Source organism: Schistocerca nitens, chromosome 10 (genome assembly GCF_023898315.1).
Source record: "Schistocerca nitens isolate TAMUIC-IGC-003100 chromosome 10, iqSchNite1.1, whole genome shotgun sequence".
NCBI classification, from domain to species: Eukaryota; Metazoa; Arthropoda; class Insecta; order Orthoptera; family Acrididae; genus Schistocerca; species Schistocerca nitens.
Window position 1 is genome coordinate 132,719,401 of NC_064623.1, and position 26,952 is coordinate 132,746,352.

Genomic DNA, 26,952 nt, shown 5'->3' on the forward strand with positions numbered 1-26,952 from the left:
CAGTACATTTTTGTACTTCCCCCTTTCATCGATCAACTGAGGTATTTCTTATGTTACCTGTGATTTATTCACAGTTACTTACTTCGTACCTATGTTTTCATTTCCAACTCCTGTTATCTCCCTTTGTAGAGATGTCTAGTCCTTTTAATTGTCCTGTCTACTGAGCTATTCCTAGGAAAACATTAATTCACAATCTATCAGAAGATTCTTTGGGTCTGTTGTTTTGAATATTGGTCACAACTTTCTAAAGTCTGGCGTACTCACTAAAACACACAAGATTAACACATTTCAGTCATGCCATTATCACCCATAAGGATTAGTTATTTTGGCCCCAAATGTGAACAGTTATTACAAACTCTCTGTAGATAATGTGAAAGGGAATTCATCAAATAAGACTTAAATGCCTTGATTTCTATATTGCAGCAGCCAAAGCAATGAAAAAACGTCTATGTATATGCCATAATTTTTTTTGGAAACTTAAAATTCATTGAGCCAAATATTGCATTACCACTTGACAGAAGGTCCCAGTTAAAGGACATATCGAGTGTTGAATCAATGTTTGGAGGATTTTATCTAAATACATTACCAGTTGAATGAACAAGTCTACCACTTGTGCCTAAGGATAGTAAGAAGGCACTTTTATAAATGGACTTGCATTGTATGTGTAGTGAAATCTCAAAGTTTAAAGACCTCCAGGATCAGCAGTGTTATCAAATTATCAGTAAACTTGCTAAACTGTTTCTTTTACTTCCACATTCTAATGCTGAAGCCGAAAGAATATTTTCTATTGTAAGTGATGTAAAAACAAGAAAATGGGAAGAGAACTGGAGATGAGAACTTAAATTCTATATTTCGTGAGGTCTTCATTTGAAGCAAACGGAATAGACTGCACAACTCATGAAGTGGAACAAAACATCTCGGTCTTCACAATAACACAAGCTTGTATTAAGGGAACATTATATGTCCTATGCTGCCAATGTTAAATTATCTAATTTTGTGAACCATTATCTTGGAAAATTTTTAAGACACCAACTTAAAATTTTCCATAAGCTCATCCAGTTCTCGCAATCCTTTAGCCGTGTTCTGTCCAAATCTTACCCCTAACTTTGTCTTTGATAGTCCCCACCATTAAATGTTATTACAGCATCAGACACGCCTAACGTTCGAGTCATAAGGCCAAGAAATACATTTTTAGGCACATGGCACCACGTAACATTATTGAAGGACTCATTCACATTCTGGGTCTTCCTATGTAAACACTTGTTTAGTAGCTCAGGATTTGCCAAATCTCTATCAACAGGTTGATTACCTCCATTACTGCCAAAGGAAGATAATGTTTATGTGTAAATTCATGCAGGGTGCCAGAAAATTCAGCTTGCCTGTATTTACGCCGAGTTTTTCGTGGAGGTGGACACAAAGCATGACATGGCTTTTCATTGGTTGATCTTCGATGAACGAAAGTGCTCCACACAGCTCTTTTCATCTTCTCTAAATTGTCACAGTTATCTCTAATGGCCTTGCCATAATATTCCTGCAGTTCATCAGTTACTTAATCCATTAGTCCTCCAGCACGTTTCATTGTCTTGCCATCAGATAATCACATTACTTTCAATGAAAGCTAGTATCAGAAAAAAGGACTGATTTGTTTATTCGTAATGCCGACGTCTGAGACGTTGCAGTAGCCACAAAACAAAGCAATTACCAGCCTAATACACTGGGTAATTACCAAGATAAGGCTGCTCAACTGTGGCAGTATATTCGTAGCCGCAAAATTTGACAGTCACACATCACCATTCAAAATATTATTTGAAGGTCTCACAATTGTTTAATTTTAATGTATTATATACCAAAATGTTCAGGAAAGTCCAAAGTACATTATGGAGTAGAAAACAGAAAATGTCAAATTTCAACGAATTTCACGTACAATGTCCCCTTAAATGAAAGTTTAAGCGTGCAATGGAGACTAAAACAGGAAGGAATATGTGTTTCTGGAGTAATATTTCTGCAAAAGGAAATCTTTATCTACTGAATGGAAAAGCAAGCACTTGAATTATGTCCTAATTTTACATTTTATTCTGTAGGATTGGAAATGTTTTCAAATATTGTAGTTGTACACCCTAAACTCTACTACTAGTTTATCGTGTTGCATGTGGAATCGTTGTCGATTGTTTCTTTCGTTATACCTTCTCTCTCTCTCTCTCTCTCTCTCTCTCTCTCTCTCTCTCTCTCTCTCCATTCTTTTCCTTTTTTGTAGGCATCACTTGTTTTTCTTTAACATGAGACACTTTATAAGCAAAAGGTATATTTTAAGTACTCGGTTGGGACTTCTGAGTTTCAGCGGTTGGCGTCGCTGGATCCACTGGCAGTAGTGGTTTCTCTGTGCTATTGTATTATACTCTCCGTCTTCGTTCTGGATTCTCTACGCCTCAGTTTTACACCTTAGTTTATTCACTGCACGTGTTATTCTGTCGCTCCACCTCCACCGTCTGTCGTTCCCACGTGTTGCGCACGTGCTACAGCGTGTCGGCCAGGCGGCCAGTATCCGCTCGTTATCGCGTTGTTCCCTGTCTTGTTTCATTCCTGCCACTTTAATGGTCTGCCGGCTTTTTCATTGATTTCACACATGTCGAACCGTTCAAGGATTGAAATAACCAATTTCGTTCAGTTACCAATGATAAGCCTTGTTTTCAATATATCTTCACCATAGCTAAAACAGAGAACTACACTCAGATAATAGTGTGAGTGGGGAGGGGGGGAGCGCGGAGGTTCTGCAATGGCCTGAAACAATCGGTTATCAGGACCAGATGGCAGTCTGTAAGAGACCTCTTCACCTGGTTGCAGGTCCATATTAAATGTGATATCCATACCACAGAAACGTCGGTATAGGTTTACCAATGTAAAATGTGTAAATCATCACAAGTAGAAACTGACTCATGAGCAAACTTTCTTACACAAGAAACTTCATTTTGTTCAAGCAGCCAATGCCAGTGGGTAAAGTAACAGGGAGCTTATTTCTTACTTTACCTGAACTTGATATGTCGATTATATTTATGCTGGAATGGGATTCGAACTGGAATCTGTCTTTCCATGGGATTTGACCCGTTTATAACGATACAGAGCCATCATTTCGTTGTTTCGTTAAATTCCGAACACCTCAAGGTCTCCACTAAAGTCGCATCTCTGGGTTCGAATCCTCTTCTAGCACAAAAACTTTGTGTCACTTCAAGCTCTAACAAGTGCACGGCTGACTTCTGGTGAAAAAAAATTTAATTTTTAACGCGCCACCGTGCGTTATCAGCAATAAAGATAGGTGCCGGTCAGCCTATGTAACTCTGTGATTTCCGTCACATCGTTTACAGTACAAACATGTCGGTCCCAGCTACAGGAGGAAATCGATAGTTACAGTCTCTTTTTGAGTAGTCTACGACGAAGATACGTGTGAGGTTCAACTCTTAAGTCATAATAGTACTTACCGTCAAGTTGTTTCTATTTCAAACACGCGCACATCTCTGTACTGGTGAAAGGCACGTGAAGGAAATTTAACGTCTATTTGTGGCTGCAAAAAGAAACGGCGGTAACTGCCGGATTCTAATCCCAGTGGGCACAAATTCTTCGTCTCGGCATCTCCAGTGTAAAAAAAAAAAAAAAAAATTGTTATATCTAACACTTTAATGTGCTTACATAGAAGTACGATTCATTTCTAATCATGTCGGATTTATTTCTAATCATGTCGGTCACGAAACCGTACATCACATTATTTGAAGTCTGAACTTGCGAACAGTTTCTTAGTTGGTAATGAGAGCCATCAACATCTTTCGTGATGGACAGTAGTACCGGTCGAGTTAAAAAAAATCTAGCCACGTAATTTCATACTGAGGCTTTTTAACTGATACTAGAAAAAAAAGATATTTGATGCTTATTTGTGGTTACAGAGCAATTAGTGTCTCGGTTAGAGACGAAAGCTTTGCCTAGTTAGCATTAGGTACAGGTGCTGGATTTGAAAGTTCAGACGTCTATTATTAATTTTCCTCGAATACCTTAGAAACTGAATATCACCAAGCGCTAGATAATAAGAGTGAAGTGAGACGCTGTTGATGTTTTCATAGAGTGCTTGCCACTGTTGATCGGGGTTTTTCTAATTGGTTAGTTCGTTAACCAGTTTATTCGAAACCATTCGCCAAGCGGTGACAGGTGGTAGATAAACCATATAGCCAGCAATAATATTTCGAGTTATGATATGACTATGGATGTCACATATTATTGTGAAATCCCTTACGCACAAAACGTTTTATTCAACTAAGGTTTAGTGACTGATCTATGTGATATCGTTATAGGTATTTGTTGTCTTGACAACGGCCTCTCCACAGTGGTGACACCGTTTCCCGTCAGATCACCGAAGTTAAGCGCTGTCGGGCTAGTCTAGTACTTGGATGGGAGACCATCCGGTGTACCGAGCGCTCTTGGCACGCGGAGTGCACTCAGCCCTTGCGAGGAGCTACTTGACTGAGAAGTAGCGGCTCTGGTCTCGGAAACTGACATACGGCCGGGAGAGCAGTGTGCTGATCACATGGCCCTCCCTATCCACATCCAGTGACGCCTGTGGTGTGAGGATGACACGGCGGCTGGACGCTACCATTGGGCCTTCCAAGGCCTGTTCGGATAGAGTACGGAGAGTATATGTTGTCTCAGATTCTAATGAGTGTGGTAAGGTTTTAGAAAAAGTATGTGAATATTCTGGGGGGCGGGGGGGGGTTGAGGGTTGGTGGAGGGAAATGAGCAGAGAGGGTGAGGTTCTGGTAGAACCAGTGTATTTGCCTCCCATTCAAAGAACTTTGAGTGAAGTCTGATGCCACATAGCAACAGCAGTTAATGTGAAAAGTGTTTTCGATTCGAAAGGCAATTACAAGAGATTCAACATGGTAGTATAATCATTGGTTGTTTTGTAACTAAAAATTTTGTAGTCTTGTACGTAAGATAAAATGTACAAGTTTCTAACTTCGTTCTTGTGGTGGTGTAGTCTAGTGAACTAGAAAAAATCTTCCGAAACACACTGTAGATGTTGGAAGTAGGTGGAACGAAACATTTGACAGGCATCGCTTGACATTCAGATTCGATTTCAGTGGACTGTCTCTACACGAACGGCTTAAACTGACGAACGCGTTCCATGTGGAGATACGCACCTGTCCTCTGGTGCAGTGGATGGCGACGGAGGTGTCCCGCAGGTGCCACAGGCGGCAGTCGCATGATAGGTGGCCGGCGGCCAGGCACCCGCTCAAGCCCACAGCGGCGAAGGCCGCAACCAGCGCCACAGCCCACATCCCTGCAACAGGCCATGTCCACGTGAAACGTGTGTAAATAAAGCGAACCGACTCTCAACGTTTCAGATGCCGATCACGTGTTTATATCACTCGCCATCTTTCGTCCATTCTTCGACGCTGTATCCAGTAAAATGGTTTAACTTAAAATACATTGAAATGCCGAAGAAACAAGTACACCTGCCTAATGAGCACGCAGAAGTGTCGCAACACGACGTGGCACGGACTCGAGTCTGAAGTAGTTCTGGAGGGAACTGACATCCTGAATTCTGCAGGGCTGCCGGCCGCGGTGGTCTAGCGGTTCTAGGCGCGCAGTCCGGAACCGCGCGACTGCTACGGTAGCAGGTTCGAATCCTGCCTCGGGCATGGATGTGTGTGATGTCCTTAGGTTAGTTAGGTTTAAGTAGTTCTAAGTTCTAGGGGACTGACGACCACAGATGTTAAGTCCCATAGTGCTCAGAGCCATTTGAACCATTTTTTCTGCAGGGCTGTCCACAAATCCGTAAAGAATACGAGGGGGTCCTGGTCTCATCAGAACAGCACGTTGCAAGACATCCCAGATATCCTCAAAAATGTTCGTGTCTGGGGAGTTGGGTGGCCAGCGGAAGTGTTTAAACTCAGAAGAGTGTTCTTGGAGCCACTCTGTGTAAATTCTGGATGTGTAAGGTGTCACATTCTCCTACTGGAATTATTCAAGTCCGTCGGAATGCACAATGAACGTGAATCGATGCAGATAATCAGACTGAATGCTTACGTATGTGACACATGTCAGAGTCGTATCTAGACGTATCAGGCGTCCCATACTACTCCAACTGCACGCGCCCCACAACATTACAGAGCCTCCAGCAGCTTCAACAGTCCCCCGCTGACATGCAGGGTCCATGGATCCGTGAGCTTGTCTCTATTCCCATACACGTGCATCCACTCGATACGATCTGAAACGAGACTCGGCCGACCAGGCAACATATTCCAGTCATGAACAGTCCAATGTCGGTATTGACGGGCCAAGGCTAGGTGTAAAGCTTTGTATCGTGCAGTCATCAAGGGTACAGGAGTGGTCCTCCGACTCCAGAAGCCCATATCGATGATTTTTCGTTGAATGTTCCGCACACTGACACTTGCTGATGGCCCAGCATTGAAATCTGTGACGATTTGGGGAAGAGTTGCACTTCTGTCACGTTGAAAGTTTCTCTTCAGTCGTCGTTAGTCCCGTTATTGCAGGATCTCTTCCCGGCCGCAGCGATGTCGGAGTTTTCATGTTTTACCAGATTCAAATTATTCGCGGTACACACGTGAAATGGTCGTAAGGGAAAATCCCCACTCCATCACTACCTCGGAGATGCTATGTCCCATCGCTCGTGCGCCGACTGTAACACCACGTTCGTACTCACTTAAATCTTGAGAACATGTCATTGCAGCAGCAGTAACCGATCTAACAACTGCAACAGTCACTTGTTGTGTTGTATAGGCGTTGCCGACCACATTTCCGTATTTTGCCTGTTTACATGTCTCTGTATTTGAATACGCATGTCTAAAATAGTTTCTTCGGCGCTTCCATGTAGTATTCTCAGTTTTTCTAGTCGCATTTTTTATTTGGACCATAGTGACTAGCGGCAGTGTCGCTAGGGATATCTCCGATGCTTTTGTCGTATGATTTGCAGAAATGATTGGCTTTGTGATGCTCGTCATGTGACCTAATATCATAAACTTCGATGGTCACTAGCAGGTGTCTAACGTCGGTTAAGCGATTTCTATTGTTTATCTGTACGTTGGACCACTGTGTTACGGTCGTTATGTTAAATTGAGTTGTGACGAGTATTCTGTGTTACCGTTTGACACCATCTGTTATGCTGCTCCTACCTTAAATTTTTTGTGCTTTCAGGTACGTTTGTGGAGACGGAATAATGTGTAACTGTGCGATACACATTTTTACATGCTGGACGAAAAGTCTAACTCCGCTCCAGAGTACGCTTTCACTGTTTGTACGCGAAATGTTATTTTTCGTGCTATTAGCGTGATCCTTCGGCTGCTGTTGTTTTTGATTTTGTTGTTGTTGTGTAGCGGGTTCAACATCGTGGCTATCGACGCCTAAACCATTACAGCAAGGGGTGCTACATAAGATAACATTCGTTCTCTCTCATCCTTCCTCACATTTGCACACACACGGTCAAGCTTAACGGTACAAAAGTGGAAACGGCATAAAAGTGGATACTGATACAAGACGGACTATTAAAATGTAGTCACCAAGAGGAGCAAGTCAAGAATGCATTGTTGACCGCTCAATGAACCTTCGGATCCTTTTAGTGACAGTCCCTGATTATGATATAGACTTTGTACTTTTGTATTAGTGGCCCTAGGATCTGATACATTTATCTTCAATTTTATCATGATATACCTAGTGGAGAACCTGGAGGCCCCAGGTCTGTACCTATTACAATTCTATTAGTCCATACCTTCGTTCTGCCTCCTCCTGTCCTCCTACTCCGCCCCCTATCTCTGTCCATCTCCTTCTACTGCTCTCTCTGCCCATCTCCTCCTCCTCCCTCTCAGTCCACCTACTCCTCCCACCTCTTGTCCATCTTTTCCCCCTTTCTCCATCTCTCGCCTCTTTCCTTTCTCCATTTCCTCCTGCCCCTCTTTCTGAGCATCTCATCCCCCTCCCCCACAACTCTTTGTTCATCTCTTCCTCATTCCTTTCTCTGACAATCTCGTCCTCTTTCCTCCCTCTGTAAATTTCCTTCTGTTTCTTCATATCTGTGTCCATCATCCCCCAGTCTGTTCGTCCGCGTTTCCTCTCCACTTCCTTTCTCCACATTGCCACTTGCACCCCAATAGAAGGTTGTTTTTCTTACCCTCAAAGTATTTCTTTCCAGACTTTAATTAATTTGTGTACCGTGTATGGTTGAAATCGATCGAGCCACCATTGGAGGAGGTTTTTTACCAATAACTTTTCCCACATGTCACATATTTCACATATATTTAACGAATTTCATACAATTTGTACACACATTTCGCCTTTATCTCCAGCGATTTTCACTCTGCAGTTTCATTTTCACCCAGCTCAATGTTTATGACATCACATCATCGGAACTACTGCCGTCAGCGGCAGTAGTAAGTGGGTATGTTAGCGCACTCAGGGGTAACTTAGTGTGCAAACCAAACCCACCCACAAAAGAAAATTAAATCAATAAAAATTTTGTTCTTTCATTCCAGAGGTGAATGTAAGAAAAAAGTGCAAAACATCTCCTATCGAACATTTTCACACAGTGATCACTGTCTTCTGTATGTCAGCCCATCACAGAGAAATGCCTCTGAGTTAACAGAGTGCTCCATTATTTCGGGCTGAAACATGCCATCTCACCAACAGGCAGGCCTTAAGCCTTCCTCGATGGCGATAAGTCATACAGAAATGAGGACAGAAAATGTCTCCTTGAGATAATGGCCAGTATCCTTCTGTCTACATACTTCGTTAAGAGACTTGACAGAATAAAAAGGCTTGAAGATTGTATATGTACTTGGTATTTGAGTGACAAAGTTGGTACGAGAGCAAAAAAATTTCGAAACATATAATGATCACTAAAGTCGATTTTAATCACTTAGAAACTATAGGAAACTGTTTAATTCAGCGAATGCTGAAGCAGTCTTAGATTGTGTCAGCTTCATTTGAAAGTATAAATCATCACAATCGGTTTAGAAATAGCAAAATCATCGTAATATTAATTTTCCGCAGTTAGAGGCATCTACTGACAGTTTTCTCAACTGCTGCACGACAGGTGTAGCTGAGATCGACAGTGACAGAGATAAGGAGGTGGAGCTAGTTATCTGAAGGCCGCACCGGCTGCTCTACAACAGGATGCTGTTTCCTCTAGCGGCTATTGGATTTAGCGACCTCATACGGATAAGAGTTACGCAATTTCTCGCGCATGCAGCGGTCAGAGGCTGCCGATACTTCGTGATACTTCGATTTTTCGCTAATAACTCACGAAATATTAACCAATTTTACAAAATTCAAAACGCTGACGTGAGCAGTCAAAGAATGGTTTAGCTGCCGCTAACACTGTTTATAAAGAAGTAAAAATTAAAAATTTTCTGCCAAAATTCTGTGTTATGAATCGTATGTCAAATTTTTCTCACCATACATTACTAAATATGCAATTGCGTTTTTCGGAATTTTGTAATTCAAATTGGCAACTAATTTCATTGTTGTTTCCTGTGTAGCTAACAGTCATGCTTCCACATTAACAGCACCATTCAATTTTTTAGCTCTTTCAAAATCTAGGAAAGCATCATATGTTTCTAGATAATTATTTGATGGATCTAGATCACACATTACTTGAGGAAAAACTTCGTTTCTTCCATTTTTAATATAGATCTGTAATTTAACATGACCCAATAAGGAAGAGTCAACTAACTGATTATTTTTCCTTTTTGTCTGGAAAACAACGAAGATGAAATAAGGCATATCAAATACTGCAGAGTTATAGAAATTTGCAATATCTAATCCAGAAATTTATAATATACAATCTAGAAATCTCTACAGTTTGTTGTTCAAAGAAATATATGGGAATTTTAGTCTATCTAGTTCTAATTCAAGTGAATATTCTGGTTCAAATTTAACCACAAAACACAAATTTCTATCGATTCTACGACAATTTTACCCTCATTTGGAAGTGTTTCTTCAACTGCAGCTTGGGTAGGATCTGCCCAGTGAAAAATACAATGTCCAGCACTTGATTACCATGTAAAAATTGCTGTTAACTCTCTTTCACACATTGTTTCTTTATAATCATTAAGAAATCCGCCAAATAACTGTAATGGATAAAGCACTTCATCTTTCTTACATTTTATCATTCTGTTACTAAGAACATATCCTTCCATGGTTAGGACATTGGCTGGAGTCGAAGTCAATCGAATAAGAGCTAATGAAGAAATAAATGGAAATTGTATTCTAGACAAAATATTGTTTCCTTTCTTTATGGTGATAACATCAAACAGTTTTGCTAAATAATTATCATTAATTTTTTTGTCGATTTTCCATCATAAGTTGGATAATCTGTACCATCAGTTCCAGTAATACTGAAGTTCATGCATAATTGTGCCTGATTAAGATGAACCCAAAAATCTCAAACTCTCGACTTTGTTCATAATTTATTTAAGAGTAAAAAAAATTAAGATTTTTTAAAATAACTGTTACACAATCACCATTAAAATCAATCAAATTTTCATTTTCATCTGTTATAGTAATTTCTAAATCTTAAATTGGATAAAAAACTGGAATATTTACAGATAATGCAGCTCATGAATGATTGGTCTGCCAAATTCTGCATTACGTTTGAATGAAGCAATAATATTAGTTTCTGGATGAAAATTCTCATAATGTTTCACAAACATACCATGAGCCAAATTAAAATTTGTATTTATTAATTCAAATGGAATAATTTTAGGAACATTGTTAGCAACTGTCGTTTATTAGCCTCAGCAACCTGGTTACTAAAACCAAGCACACTTCCAATACTATCTTTTATATCTATACACAATTTTATATCACTGTCAATGACTATTTAGAATTTCATCTGCTTTAATCTGAATATTAGGCTTTTTCGAATGAATAAATTTTTCCAAGTTTTTCAGACAATACTGACCCATTGGAAATTCTATTGTTTCTCCATAAAAATAATCATTTTTGATGTAATAGAAAAGTTGAATAAAAACCAACCAGTATAATATTACTAAAGCTGTCTCGTAAAGGTACAGTCAATCTTTTTTTTTTTTAGAACAAATTACTTACCACTCAATTGAAATAACCTACTCATTTATTATTAAAAACTTATTTAATTAAACGAAAACTGATTGGGAACCAAAAATAAGAATTCCAGAAAAAATTAAAAAATAAACTTGGTAAACTTTTATTAATTTCGATTTGATGTGCAATAATAGGACCAAGTGGTTGTGGAAAAACTACATTAGTGATTGACACTTATATTCTTGTGCCAGGATGGTTAAACTGGAATAGAATCAGTCTTTGGTACATTTATTCTAAAAGGTTCAATCAACCAAAATATTCGTAATTTATAAGAAGATGAGAAAAAATTAAAGAGTAGTCGCCACTTTTATTGAAAACAGTGAAGAAATAATTCTATTATATCAATGTCAAGATAATTCAGTTGTTATTTTTGATGACATCATTCTAGAAAATCAAGATATAGTTTAAGAACATTTCACAAGGGGGAAGACATAAAGGAATAGATCGCTTTTATTTGGCTCAAACTTTTTTTTAATATCTTTAGACATGATGACACTAATTTAAATCACATTTACGATGACTTTGTTGGAGGTGATTTCGAAGTTTGATGAATTTAAAGAAATATGTAGTAAATGTTGGAATGAAAAGTTTGGTTTTATTACAATAGATATGACAAGAAAACTGAATGATGGGAAGAAATAAAATACAGCATTTATTAAATTTTTATTCTATATAGACGGACAGCTTAAGAAATGACATTGCACGTATGTTAGATCATGTTGATGGTATTTGACAGAACATAAAAGCGAATTTAAAGACACTCTTGATTACATAGCAGAATATGAAAATTTAGAAAAAAATTAATGAACATTACACTAATTGTCCTTGGTCTGATGATGAAACTACAAATGGTCTGTATACATGTGGTTGCTAGTATTTCGAAAAGTGTATAATGAGAAAGCGTTATCTTTCTAATTTTTTCTAAACACTGATGTTTTTCTTCTTTATTAAATGTTTGCAAAATATGATACGCAGGTTTTAAAAAAACAGACGAAATATGAAAGGAACAATCAAAAGAAGAGTTTAAAAATGAAAAAAGCGACCAAGAGCTGAGTACAAAAAATTTAAATAAGATGATCAACCATTTTTCGATGCCATTGAGAACAAGTTAAACAAGGGATCGATGGGTTAGGTGATAATGTTTTGTAAGAGAAGTTGAAAAGCAAATGGTTCCTTATTCTCATTATCAGTTAAGAAGTATTTAATGATGTACCACCAATTAATGCGAAAAACCACAGTTTGGCAATACTTTATGTGAATCAGAAATACATGATTTATTAATGAACTACGGAGAAGAGAGAGAAAGAAAAAAAGATAAAATTTTAAAAGACAAATATAACTGAAAAATTGTTAGAATATATTAATCATTGTGAAGATAAAGTTTTATGAATAAGATCTTTTAGTTCATTTAAATACATTGGTCAGTTACCAGTAAAATTTGATGGAGATAAATCAACTATTGGTGATAGGACATATGAAGGTACAGACTGAATAATTAATCTTTTATCTAGAAAACAAGTAACTGAGGATGATATTAATACATTATTTACTAGTTCAGATTTGTCAAATTATTCATATATATATATTGATTCATTCAGGAGCATTATATTCTGATAATAATCCAAACGAAATAAAATCGAATAAAGTTAATGAACACAAATATTTGATAAAAGAAATTGTCGATATTTATCTTTCCAAAAACTTACCACATTCAGATACAGATGAAAAAAGTGGTGAAGGTGTATTTAAAAAATATACAGAAAAACCAATTGAGTATGCTTGGTTGGATGACATCCATCAATTAATAGGTAGATGAGCAGTTATTCATGGTGAAGAACACACAGGAAATAAAAATTATCACAATTAGAAAATTGGAATAACACATATGTTAACCAATACAGTTAAAGATTTCATAATCCATAATCTGAAAGGTATTCCACATTTGGTTTGATTTTTTAATAATTTACCACACACATTTTTGAAAAGTGAAAAATATAGAAAAGGATTAGTAAACACATTGATTAACAAATTACCATTTGAAATTCATCTTCCAGGCTGTGTGTACTGCGGGCCAGGAACCAAATTAGTAGAAAGATTAGCTAGGGGAGATCAAGGAATTACTCCACTAAATGACACATGTAAAAAACACAGTATAATAAAGATTTAGGAAAAAGATACCAAGCAGATAAATAACTTCAATTACCTACAAAAGAAATAATTATGCAAGTGATACTTTAACTGGCGAAAAATAGCTGCAGCTGGAGTTAGAGGAATAATGTACAGAAAACGAAAATAAGGAATGGGGATCATTCCAATGAATGTTTCAGCTGTCGCCAACTTAGGCGTGGATGACAATGGTTGGGGAGTTCATTCTTTATTAAATTTTGTATCTGTACGAACAATCAACTTTTCTATCGATTGTATTTCGCTACCTAGTGGCAAAAAGTAAGAAAAAACCGATTAAACCTAATTTTAATATTAAACAATTAAATGTTATTGAGCCACTTTTAAAGAAAGAGAAAAAACAGGTCGAAATTTGCTTAATATATTAAGTATTCCAGTTGTGAAAAAATCGTAGAATATCTAACGAACAGGAAATAAACAAAACAGAAAGGTGGTTTTCTTCCTTTACTATTAGCAGTTTTACCTTCTCTTGTAACAATTAGCACACATGGTGGCAAATCTGCAGCAATCGCAAGTGCAGTCATAGACAAGAAGAAAGCTGATAAAGAGGTAGAGGAACAAAAAAGACCTAATTTGGAAATGGAAAAGAAAGCAGGAGCTTGATCAAAAAAAGAAATATCCAAAAAATTATCGAAAATTTTAATAATCCTTTATCTAACTTTAACATAGGAAAACTAGTTAAACAATTAAAAATTAAATACTTTTGAGGTATATATACGATTGATGAATTGCCAAATAAACCATTAAAATTGAATGTAGAATAATTCATTTAGAAATTTGTGACCATGATGGCACCTATTGGATTTGCTATTATAAGAATATGAACAAAAAATTCGTTTTTTATTCATGTGGGGGAAATATTCCCAAAAGTTCATTAACTATTTGGAGAAAAAGATTTGTACTAAAATAGTGAGAGAATACAAAATTTTGATGAATTTATTTGTGGTTATTTGTGTTTGTTTATTATAAGTTTAATAATATTTACTCATTAAGAATTTTCAGTCATCAGACCAAAATTTGAAGGCTTTCAATCAAAAATAAATCCAAAATTTAATAATGCAATCACAGTTTTGGAAAGAATTAAAAAACTTTAAAGCAACTAAAGGTTATATTGATCTTAAAGGTCGAAGAATCATAGATATAATGATCCAGTAAATGGTTATGATTTTGTTACTAAACAATGTTTAGAAATAAATTGTTACAAAATTGACTATACAATGTTCTAACACAATTCAGTAATTATGCCAATGAAGAAGAATTAAAAAATCTTGTCAAAAAAACGAACACAATAAGATTCTCTCAGATTGAAGGTAAAGAAATGGTATTTTTGATGGTATCATGGGACATCATAATAAAGAAATAAGCAAAACGAAAACAAGTCTCCTTCATGCTTTAGATTCAAGTGACTTACATTATATTTGTAAGTTAATAAAATCTTAGACAAGAAAGTTGACAAAGATCTAGAAGTATTGAGGTTGTTAGATTAATTTAAACTTTATTAAATTTTTATCTATGTAAATGGTCGAAGTGTAAAAGATTTACCAATACTCATGAACCTCACTGAGTTATCACAAGCAATGGAAGACAAAGAATTGAAAGTCTTCGTACAATTTGTAAAAAGAAGAAAAGTAAATTCACTAAATAAATTTGGTAGGCTAAGGTATAAAACATATTCGTGAACAAATTATACATGAACAACATAAGCCAATGAGAAAAAATTTTATAAAGACATTTCTTCCCTTTAAAATTTCTGTCAGTACTGATGAACTATGGCAAGCCAATCTGGTCGAAATCGATTCCATCAAGTTGAAAGGAATTTAGAAAATAAACAAAGGATATGAATAGTTATTGACTGTTATTGAAGTCTTTTCTAAATTTGCTTGGGCTATTCCGGATAAAACAGGTAAGGAAGTAGTTATGTCCATCTATAAATATTCTATCAAATAAGCCAAAAAATTTGCAAACAGATATGGAAAAGAATTATATAATAAAGACTTTAAAGAACTGATGAAAAATGCAACATTAATCCCTATCATACTTTTACAGAACTAAAAGCATCAGTTGTCGAAAGATTGCAGAGAACACCGACAGAAATGATGTGGAAGAGATTTGCACTTCAAGGAAATTACTTAGCTAAAAGTGTAGTTGATGAATACAATAACACAGTTCATTGAACTATAAAAACGAGGGCAATAGAAGTTAATGAAAAGAGCTATAAAGTAGGGTTCATTATGCCTAATTTATAAAAAGAGATAAAGTGAGGATCAGTAAACTTAAAGGACTCTTTGAAAAAGGAAACCCTGCTAATTGGTCGACAGAAATGTTTGAAACTGAAGATGTTATCCATTCTAATCCAGCGACGTATAAATTGAAATATATTGAGGTGAAATATTTATGAGCAAGAGCTACAGAAAACGAAATATCCAGATGTGGATCCCATTGAAAAAGTTTTAAGAAAGTAAGGAGATAAAGTTTATCTTAAGTGGTTGGCATTTGGAAATTCACACAACAGTTGGGTAAATAAAGGTAAAGTAATAGCTGGTGATTGACCACTATTATATATTTGTTGAATTTTTCATTGCCTCTTAGTGTGGCTACAGCCAGTCCCCCCTTAAATTGATCTATTTTCATTATAAGTCAGACCTCTATTGTAAAGAGGTTTAAAAATTTCTTCACGGAAATTCCATAATGAATAAAAATTCAACAACCAAAAATGTTTAATTTTTGTGAGGGAACTGCCAGTCCTCCCACCCCTTTCAATTTTTATAATCATTACATAAAATGTTTCCATATAAATGTACCAAATAGTGCGAATGAGGAAACTAACACTTTCATTCTATCTGTATGTTATCCCGATGCTGATCATGATGGTGATGAGAGAGATATAATCTCCACATTCATAAATCAATTAACTGATGAAAGTGCGAATTGTTTACGCAATCACAATGGAGATGAAATTTTGTATTGTTGATGAATACCTTAAAAACGATATAAAAATTCAGCGATTGGAAAAAACGATCACTGAAAAAGTTGAATTTTTGTGGAGGGACCGAATAGACCCCACCAATTTTTATTGAAATTTTCAGTTCTTATATTAATTCAGCCTGCTCTCTAGGCTTTGGCTTTTCTCATTCTTATTTCAGCAGTCATAAAGTTCGTCCACTGGTTTTCGACTAATAATTAAATTCCTGTGAAATTCCTGCATCTACAGACAGGAAATCTTTCCGACCTGGAATTACTAACATGAATAAAGCATGAGATACTTTTTAATTGTTTCAGCCATGACTGCATTTTCAGGGTAAATGCTCATAGGCCCTGGAATTCTGTTACGAACAAAAGCAGAAAATTTCTTGTGCACAGATTATCTATGGAATTCCAGAGATTAAATATTTAATCTCCTTTGCATTTTTTTTAAATCGGCAGAAGGGGTGTTCCTTTAATTCGCTTTATTTTCTCAGAGAATATGCTCAGATCCTCTGAAACTCCAAAAATGAATAAAGCACGAAATTCTTTTTAATTTTACAGGGTACTGTATCGAAAACCCTGAAATTCCATACTGAAAGACGAATTTTTGTGAGGGGACGAAAAGATGCAGTTCACAGCATCAGAGCAGCAAACATTGCCATGCTGACTTTTAATAGTTTAAGATTTGCAGAGGGGAAATTATTCCCTTCTAGAATTCCAGAAAATAATGACGGTCGGAAAAATCAACCATCGAAATAGTTGAATTTTTGTGGAGGGACAGCATAGAGCCCACCTATTTTTTACTCAATTTTGGCAAAGATTCATTAATCAATTTTTCTTGTGTATAGTTATCCAAAGCATTGAAATAATTTCGACAGCAAACAATTCTTAAAGTTTCATTCATTCGAATGAATTATTGAATTCGCCACATAATCAATTCTGTTTTGGTGCACATTTCTGATATCTATTTGCTTTGTGCATTTCTAAACTGTGTACGAATATCATAGTATTCACAACAAGAATTACTTCATCTTAGAACAACAAAAATTGATCTTAAATTTTGCTCATTCAATTGTGGAACAACATGGGGCAGTAATGTATTTATTTGCACATTTCTTTCACGCAGAATTCAACAGTTCTACCATACATTTCATCCAATTTTTCTATATAGATATCCTTAATTTTATTCAGTTGCTTTAAATGATTTATTTGACTTTCATAAAGCTGTTTTACGTGAATCTCTATCTTACACTCTCCATGTTTTCGAATGGCTGGTGAAATTTCTTCATAAACCCAATCTTGAAAATCTTCCATGGAAGGCATATTGGATTTCGTAACTAAAGAAAATAAGGCAGGCTCATTGACGAATTCCGTTGAATTTAACTAGCAACATTTCCGTGCAACCAAATTTTTCAAAAGATTGACAGTATTTTTGTTTAACATGATCTTTAATTGAATTCTTAGGACGTAACTTCCTGGCAGATTAAAACTGTGTTCCGGACCGAGACTCGAACTCGGGACCTTTGCCTTTCGCGGGCAAGTGCTCTACCAACTGAGTTACCCAATCGCGACTCACGCCCCATTCTCACAGCTTTACTTCTGCCAGTACCTCGTCTCCTACTGTCCAAACTTTACAGAAGCCCTCCTGCAAAGCTCTCACAACTAGCACTCCTGTATGTAAGTAGGCTGTTTAGGTTTTTTTATTGATAACGCCACCTCAGTATGAAAATCACCGGCTGTGCCGTGTGCAGTCTGTGGCTGCTTTGCATTGTTGTAATACTCAACCATTGTAGTGTTAGGCAGCTGGCTGTGAACAGCGCGTAGCGCTGGGCAGTTGGAGGTGAGCCGCCAGCAGTGGTGGATGTGGGGAGAGAGATGGCGGAGTTTTGTAATTTGTCATGATATCAAGGTAAATACATTGTTGGTTCTCTATTAATATCTTTTATTTGCTAACTATCCCTATGAGTAGTTAGTGCCTTCCATAGTTCGAATCTTTTATTTAGCTGGCAGTAGTGGCGCTCGCTGTATTGCAGTAGCTTGAGCAGCGAAGATTTTTGTGAGGTAAGTGATTTGTGAAAGAGATAGTTTAATGTTAGTCAGGGCCATTCTCTTGTAGAGAATTTTGAAAGTCAGATTGCGTTGCGCTAACAAAATATTGTGTGTTGAAAGTCAGATTGCGTTGCGCTAAAAAATATTGTGTGTCAGTTTAAGCACAGTCATGTAAAATTATTTAAAGGGGACGTTTCATATGTCGACCCTTAGCCTAGGATACCTCACTGGAATCTTCTGATTTTTTCCTTGTAGTTTGTGTAATTAGTGTAGCTTTTGTTTATTGCTAGCGCGTAATTGTAGAGAAAATCTCCTTTGTAGTTGCAGTTTTTCATTGTTGTACAATAAAACAGTTGTGGTATGCATGTAGATTTGCACCAAGTATTTCGCAGCTGCAATTAACTAGATATTATTTTCAGTGTTATGTTAATGTGTTCTCTTATTTTTGCTCTTGAAATTGTGTTTTTCTGTGTTGTCGTGTGAAATACTGTGACAATAATGGCGTGTGAAAAACGTAACACTAGGCTCCAAAGCAAACTGAGAAATAATAGTGACGACGAGCGTAGTTTGCCAGCACCACTGTGTAATGAATTAACAGACGTTCAAAGTAGTAATTTGGTAATTGTGCATAGGGAAATGGAGCGGGTTGCAAACAATGGTGTAGACAGCGAAACAATTAGAGAACAGGGAAGCATTATCGATCGATCGGTCGGCAATAGCGCGGCTCAGGAATCCGAAATGACACGAGACGATCTCACAAATACTGTAGATTCAGGTTTTGGATCCTCACCGTTTTCTCAAATAAGTCAAGACACATTTTCTGCTTGTCAAAATGTGAATGTTGCCGGTGCAAATGCACTGCCGAAAAGCGTAGAGGAACAGATTCCAGACACTAATGCATTGTTATTACAGCTAATGCAACAAATGGAACAACATCAGAGACAAACACAACAAAAGCTTGAAAAATTAGACACAATCGAACAAAATCAGAAACAAATGGAACAAAATCAGAGTCAAACACAGCAACAGCTTCAAAAGTTAGACTCCACGGTTGAACAAACACGTGAAGATTTAACTACTGAGTTACATCACATTGAATCGAAATGTCAAAAAGTCTGTAATGACGTAAAAACACAAATTTGTGAGCATTTTCAACCTATTTTTTCGCGGCATGAAAATGCATTACAGAATCACGAAGCAGCTATAAAAGAACTGCAAACCATTGTTCATGAAAATCATGAGACCTTGTCGGCTAAAATTGACTCAGTTGCATTTACCGATTCGGTTACGCAACTTGCAAAAACTCAAGAAAATTTAAAGGACACAGTAGATACTCTGAAACTTGGTTCAGAAAAATACACTGAGGAAATAAGTACACTATCAGAGAAAGTAGCCGAACTTTCGGATCAGTTCACTAATTTATCTACGAAGGTAGATGAAAATCTGAATGACACAAAACCGGTAGTCTTTAATGACACAGAAGAGAGCGAACAAATTAGGAAACTGAAACAAAATCTGAATCAACACCAAAGAGAAATCCGGGAAGTACAAGATCAGCTGACAGAGGTAATACAAGAATTACGTATTTCAGAGGACACTCGCGCCCCAATACAGGAAGAGAGACATAGAAATACGGAACAGCCACAAAATAATAACACAGCGCATTTCGGAAATTATGAAAGAAATTGGCAAGGTGCACCGAATTTTGAAATGGAACCGCCGAAACGACGTAACAATGACCGATATGCGACTCGCCGACATGATGACTTTGACTATAAGCTGTTCATTACTACACGTAAATTCAAAACGTTTAAAAATTCTGCCAACGACATTCATCCACAAGCGTGGCTCCATCAATTCTCTCATTGTTTTCCTCCCAACTGGTCATTAGAACACAGATTAGAATTTATGTGTGGCTATTTAGAGAATGAACCAGCTGTAAGAATGCGTTCGGTCATTCACGATTGTCATAGTGAAGGAGAATTTTACCATGCCTTCCTCTCAGCATATTGGTCTCAAGCCACACAAGACCGAGTAAAACATAGCATCATAATGATGAAACATTTCGAACAATCTGAATTTTCCAGTCTTGTGAAATATTTTGAAGACATGTTACACAAGAATCAGTATCTTTCAAACCCATACAGCCCCTCAGAACTCATCCGCATTTGCTTAATCAAACTACCTGAACATTTACGACATATTATTTTAGCAGGACGTTGCAAAGACGACATTGAAGCTTTTCAGGGACTGTTACAAGAACTAGAAATTGACACTGACAATCGCGGAACGCGAAACCAGGAACACAACAATTACAGGTCACATCCGTCGCAATTCCGCGATGAAAGAAGTAATAACAGGATACGACAAGGCTATTCTTACAACGTAAATCGCGACCAAAACAGACACCACCCGTATGACAACCGTTGGCAGAGTAGTAATAATTACAGGGAAAGATCACCTCTCCGCGGTAATGACTATTACAGAGACAATCAGAGAAACAGACAATATGGTAACCAGAACTATTATTATCAAGGGAGACAGAATACTTTCAGACGCAACAGTTCAGCGCGCAGTTACGATTCAGGGAGAAATTCTCCACCACATGACCGACAAACAAGAAACTACAGGAACTACCGACATGACGACAGACGATGTGATCGTAACGCTAGACCTGAATTGCATCAGAACTGGCGGGATTTAAACAGGGCAGGGCCGTCTCGTCATGGTGAATTTGTAGAAGTTAGGTCTCCAAACCCCAATAATGACGCGCGCCAACAAAGAGACAATAGGCAGTGACTCATACAGCTGGCAGCCATGAAACGCACGTGTGACACTAACGACGCAGCTGCCGTAGCAAGTAATTACGTAAAAATGGAAGACATTAGGGACATCTTACTCCAAGAACACGACGTAAAACATAACAACATTGCATATCCTGTGATTCACATTACAGTAAATGACGTAAAATTTACGGCAGTACTTGACTCTGGCAGTCCCATTTCAGTAATTAGTGAAACAGCTTTTAGAAAATGCAACATATCGAACGATTGCCCCACACTTCCGTTACGTAAGATTAAATTACAAGGTGCAATCTTTGGAAAAAGTGTAGATGTACGCCAACAAACCTACTTAGAATTCTTTTGTCAAAGCCACAGCTTCTCTATGAACTTTCTTATTGTTCCATTATTGTCGACGGAAATTATACTGGGAGTAGACTTTTTGAATAAATACAAAGCAATCTTAAGCTTTCACGATGCTGAAATAAGTTTAGAAAAAGAAGGTAAGTCAGTAGCTTTGAATTTTGAAGATTGGCTCTCAAACCATGACGAAGAAATTAATCGGCTTTACCTCCTGTTAGACAACAGTTCGGAATTTTCGACGGAACTTGACACTAACAATCACTCTGCAAGTACTGACAGGGGTGATATCGACGGCGCATTTGATACTAATGAGTTAATTCAGAATAAAATTCAAACAATTGAGAATTGTAATGACAATGATAGGCAAGACCTTTTTGAGATTTTACAAGCACATTCCACAGTTTTTACTCATAAAACAGGAACAATCAAGGGATTTCAATACCAATTTCGTGTTCGTGAGCATACTAAATTTTGTGTTAGACCATACGTAATTCCGGCGCATTATAGGGACCGTGTTAGAACAGAAATACAATCTATGCTTGACGAGGGCATTATTGAGCCTGCAGTAAGCTCATACAACAATCCATTACATGTTGTTGAGAAGAAAAATGGATCAATCAGGCTTGTCTTAGATTCGAGACAAATTAATACTATCATTATTCCTGAAACAGACAGGCCGCAAACGTTGGAAGAACTTCTTCAAAATTTCAATGGTGTAAATGTGTTGTCTTCCATTGATCTCAGATCCAGCTTTTATCAGATCGAACTTCATCCAGAATGTAGAAAATACACAGCTTTCCTTTGTTTCGGCGTTTGTTATCAGTTTCGGAAACTTCCTTTTGGTTTGAACATTTCTTCAGCAGCATTCATTCGCGGGCTAAATTCCATATTACCTGAGTTCTTAAAACGTCACATCACCTTATATGTGGACGATATTCTAATAGCAGAAGCTTCATGGGAACAACATAATCGCATCCTCAACAGTTTGTTACGTATTTTTGCAGAATCTGGAATTACAGTTAACTTGGAAAAGTCTGAATTCGGTAGGTCAAAGGTGAGGTTTTTGGGACATATTATTTCTTCTGAAGGCATTCAGCCGGATCCTGAAAAGTTAGAAGCAATCAGAGCCATTCCAGTTCCATCCACAAAAAGACAAGTCCGCAGTTTTCTAGGTCTCGTAAATTTTTACCGTCGTTTTCTGAATATGCAAATCCTTGTTACACCAAAACTTTGTTCTCTCACTGGAAAAAATACTATTTGGAACTGGGACGAACAAGCACAGTTGGAATTCAATTCTTTGAAAGAATCGCTACTTAACGCGCCAATTCTAGCTCATCCAGATCTGTCACAAGATTTCTGCCTTAGCACGGATTCTTCTAAAGTCGGTCTTGGTGCCCATTTATTTCAAGAAGCCACAGAAAATGACACTACTGTTCAGAAAACCATTGCTTTTGCTAGCCGAGTGCTAACAAAATCTGAAAAAAATTATTCCGTTACTGAATTAGAAGCTTTAGCTATCGTTTGGGCATTTAACAAATTCCGTTTCTTTCTTTCTGGTAAGCACGTAAAGGTATACAGTGATCATCGTGCATTACAATTTCTTATGTCCTCAAAATTAAATCATGGCAGGTTAAAACGTTGGGCATTGTTCTGCAAGAATTCCGCTTCACAATAGTCTACATTCCCGGCAAGGAGAACATTGTTGCGGACGCACTGTCACGCGCACCGGCTGGGCTTGAGAAAAGTAACACAGAAGGCAACCTCGAGAAAAATTTCAGTATTCTTTACATTCAGAAAGTCGCCTTTGAAAACTTCATCACCACATCTTTAAAGGACATTGCTCATGAACAAGATAAAGATCCGATTTGGAAAGACATCAAAAGCAAATGGCATGAAAAGACACACACACAGATTCGGCATTATTATCTGGTTAGAAACAACATACTGTTCAAACGCTGCACTGTTGATGACAAGCTATGGGTACTTTGCATTCCTGACGATTTTGTTAATAAGCTCATTTGGTACATTCATTTCAGCTACGCACATTTTGGTCCACGAAAATGTTATCATATTCTTCGAACGACTTGTTATTTTAACAATATGGAAAAGAGAATTCGAAGAGTCTTGTCTATTTGTAAACTTTGTCAAAAGGCGAAACCATCTACTGTCTCACATCGTGCTCCGTTGTTTCCTATTATTCCTTCTAAATTAAAAGAATTTGCTGCAGTTGATCTATTGGGACCCCTTGTCAGAACATCGAATGGATTTTCGTACGTTCTAGTCGCTGTTGAACTTACTTCCAAATTTGTTTCTTTCACTCCGTTACGTAAAGCCACTGGACGATCTGTATCCAACGCCTTTGTTAAAAATTTCTTACGTGAAGTTGGCCACGTTGCTAAAGTCATTTCAGATAACGGACCGCAATTTAGATCTGCTGTTTGGTCTCGCATGCTTCGCAACCATAAAATCAAACCTGTTTTTATTTCATTGTACTCACCACATTGTAACCCCTCCGAACGGATTATGAAAGAAATCAATAAGCTTTGCAGACTTTATTGTCACAGAAAGCATCAGCATTGGGACAGATATTTACACTTATTTCAAAACGTGCTGAACGAAATGCCTCATGACTCCACTGCTTTACCACCTACTCTTGTACTGAAGAATGAAAAACCACCGAACAGAATCAGAGAGCTTGTACCTTTCCCGAATACACGTAAACTTCGACACAAAGACATAATTGATTTGGCTCTTAAAAATATAAAATCTGCAGCAGATAAAAGGAGAAAACTACACGGTGAAGCAAATGCAAAGAAATTGTATATTGGTCAGAAAGTTCTCATTAAAGCTCATTCATTGTCACATAAGAAGAAACACTTGAGTCACAAATTCTTTCTAGTTTACAATGGACCTTACAGAATCCGACGTATACCACATGATAATTGCGTTGAAGTTGAAACTCTGCGTACTAGGAAGAGTAAAGGTTTACACCACATTTCACATGTAAAACCGTTTATAGAAAGATAATCTGCTTTTTTTTAATGCAACATTTTGGTTTGCTTGAAAATACATCCTTTTTGAAGTACTTTCTGTGGGATTAAAGATGACTTAGCATTTGGTTTCTTTGACAGCTACACGATTATATCACGACGCTACTAATGAGTGACAATTTACAATGTTGCTTTTGCGGTGTATCTGTTTTATATCTGCACAATTTTTCTGAATTCTTCTGGAAAGTGAAACATGTTTTAGTATTTAACTTTTGTGGTATAGCTACAATGAGACAGCCTTTTCTGTAGCACAACAATACGTTACAGCACAGCACTTTCTTCATCACGGCAATAAGCGTAATAACTACGATATCTATACACAAAGCATTTCACTTTTGTGTATCATGAGGTAAGTACATTGACTTTAGCAGAACTTTGCTTACAGAGGACGATAACTACGACAGTTTCATAGAATTATCTTACAACATGACGCACAGTTTAGCGCTACAGGACACGTATTTGAGTGATTAATTTTATACTTAAAACATTTATTTTAAAGATTTTTTTTTTACAAAGAAAGTTTTCCGTGATACATTTCATTCCATTGCTGTAATCTGTAACACCTGAGGGTATAATTACATTAATCCTCAGGGGGGTACACGCTTACTTTGTGTACCATGTGTGTGGCAACCACAAGGAACCCTAGCTAATATGGTATTTGCTTATACAACTTTACACATCGGTACCATATTTCTCCAACACAGTATTACACAGCTATCAGATCATTTAACTGAGAGAGACAAACATTTTTTTTACTACGTCAGTGACAGATGTTTACGTAATTACACAGTTGAATAACTTCATACGTATGAAATTGTATTTTGTCTGTACTTTGTAAACTGTTCATATTTTTTCGGAACCATTGTGATACAATGTGAGCTTTGAATGATGTGTTTGGTATGGAATCATGATTTTAAAGTACGTTTGAGGCAGATGACACTTTTGAAATGAGCAGAGAATTTTTTTTAGGTTTTGAAACTATTGGAGGAAGCTACGACGATTTTGAGATTTGACTGAGGTGTTATGATGTTATTTTTTACGACGACGATGTGTATTATGTTGTTGAGGTATGTTTATGATTAGTAAGCTAATGTTATATGAAGAATTTGATTATGCTATGTATCTAATGATGAAGTATTGAAGAAGCGTCGACGAATTTGTATATGTGTAATAAGGTAAGGAGTAATGAGTAGCGGTTAGGAACTCTGCCTTGTGAAGACGTATGTTGGAAACCGAGAATCGTACTTTTAGAATTATGAAATGTGTGTAAATGCGTGAATGTATCACAATGCCGACGAAAATTTTTTGGACACTGTTATATTCATGGGATTTTGTTTTTACAGGTTTGCAACGCTAATTCTTGACCTGTGAAATATTTTTATTTAAGACTGCCATTGTAGCGGAAACTGCTGTCGTAAATATTTCCGTACGAAAGTTAAGTGACCACCTGCACGTAATACGTCGTGGGCACACAGCTGTGTCAGACACCTGGGCGACAGCCGCCCGAACAAAAAAAAACCATTAGCCTTCCAGCGGCACAGGTAGAAGAAAAAAGAGGCCATTATAATCGCTATTGACGTTCCTTTGTAGAAAGCATCGCAACATTTCACGGCTATTGTCGTGCTAGTTGAGAGAAATGCCATATGGCGACAGAAATGCCTAATGAAATGACGAGAAATATTTTTACATCTGCACACCTGATTACGACAAGCGTCTTTCTACGAGAGTTGAGAGAATTTCTAACTTATGAAATGTCACATGACTACTGAATGATTATTTTATGCTTTACTTTGTACATAGTTGCTTATTTCATTTGATATCTAGTTTCCAGCTGTGTTGCAGCATTGGTTTCATAAAAAAAAAAAAAATTCATTTGCTAATGTGAACACTTTCTGTCAACAGATCTATTAAATAATTACTTTATGACCCACATTCTTCGAAAAAGGAGCTCTTGGAATGGAAAGAACAATAAGAAGGGACTAGTAACAGTTACTGCACACATAATTTTCTTTTCAAGTACATGGTAATATTTTTTTTACAATAAGTTGTTGTGGTGCACCACTTTAATTACTTAGACATTAAGATGTGATTATACATTTCCCTTATCTGCATTGTTGTCTTTACTGTAATATTTTTCTGCTTGAGCGTTGTCATGTTTAGATATAATTTATTGCTTTTGCTTCTGCTGTTTGCCAGGCATAATGTTACTGAATTTGACTTTGTATTACGCTGTTAAGCCAGTTTTACTAATGATTATTTTATTGTTTGCTGCGCATTGCCTCATATTAGTTGTAATGTTGAATTGCTTGGTAATTTAGATTTACTGTAGCTTGCTTTGCCAGTTTGAAATTTTTGTCATTGATGTTGATTGTTTTATGTGATGCTGCATTGCCTCGTCCCTTGGTATATATATCTGAGCTCAGTAGATTTAAGTTAGCTTAAGA

The 26,952-nt window shown here is 37.0% G+C and overlaps 1 protein-coding gene across 1 annotated transcript in view; it reads right to left on the bottom strand.

Annotated features, from left to right (window-relative positions):
• LOC126210392 (ankyrin-2-like) overlaps nucleotides 1–26,952 on the bottom strand; it is a 206,142-nt gene that overhangs the window by 117,364 nt on the left and 61,826 nt on the right. The window contains exon 2 of the mRNA XM_049939622.1: nucleotides 5,181–5,320. Within this exon, the coding sequence (XP_049795579.1) occupies nucleotides 5,181–5,318 (138 nt within the window). The 5' untranslated portion in view covers nucleotides 5,319–5,320. The remainder of the gene's footprint in view (nucleotides 1–5,180; nucleotides 5,321–26,952) is intronic.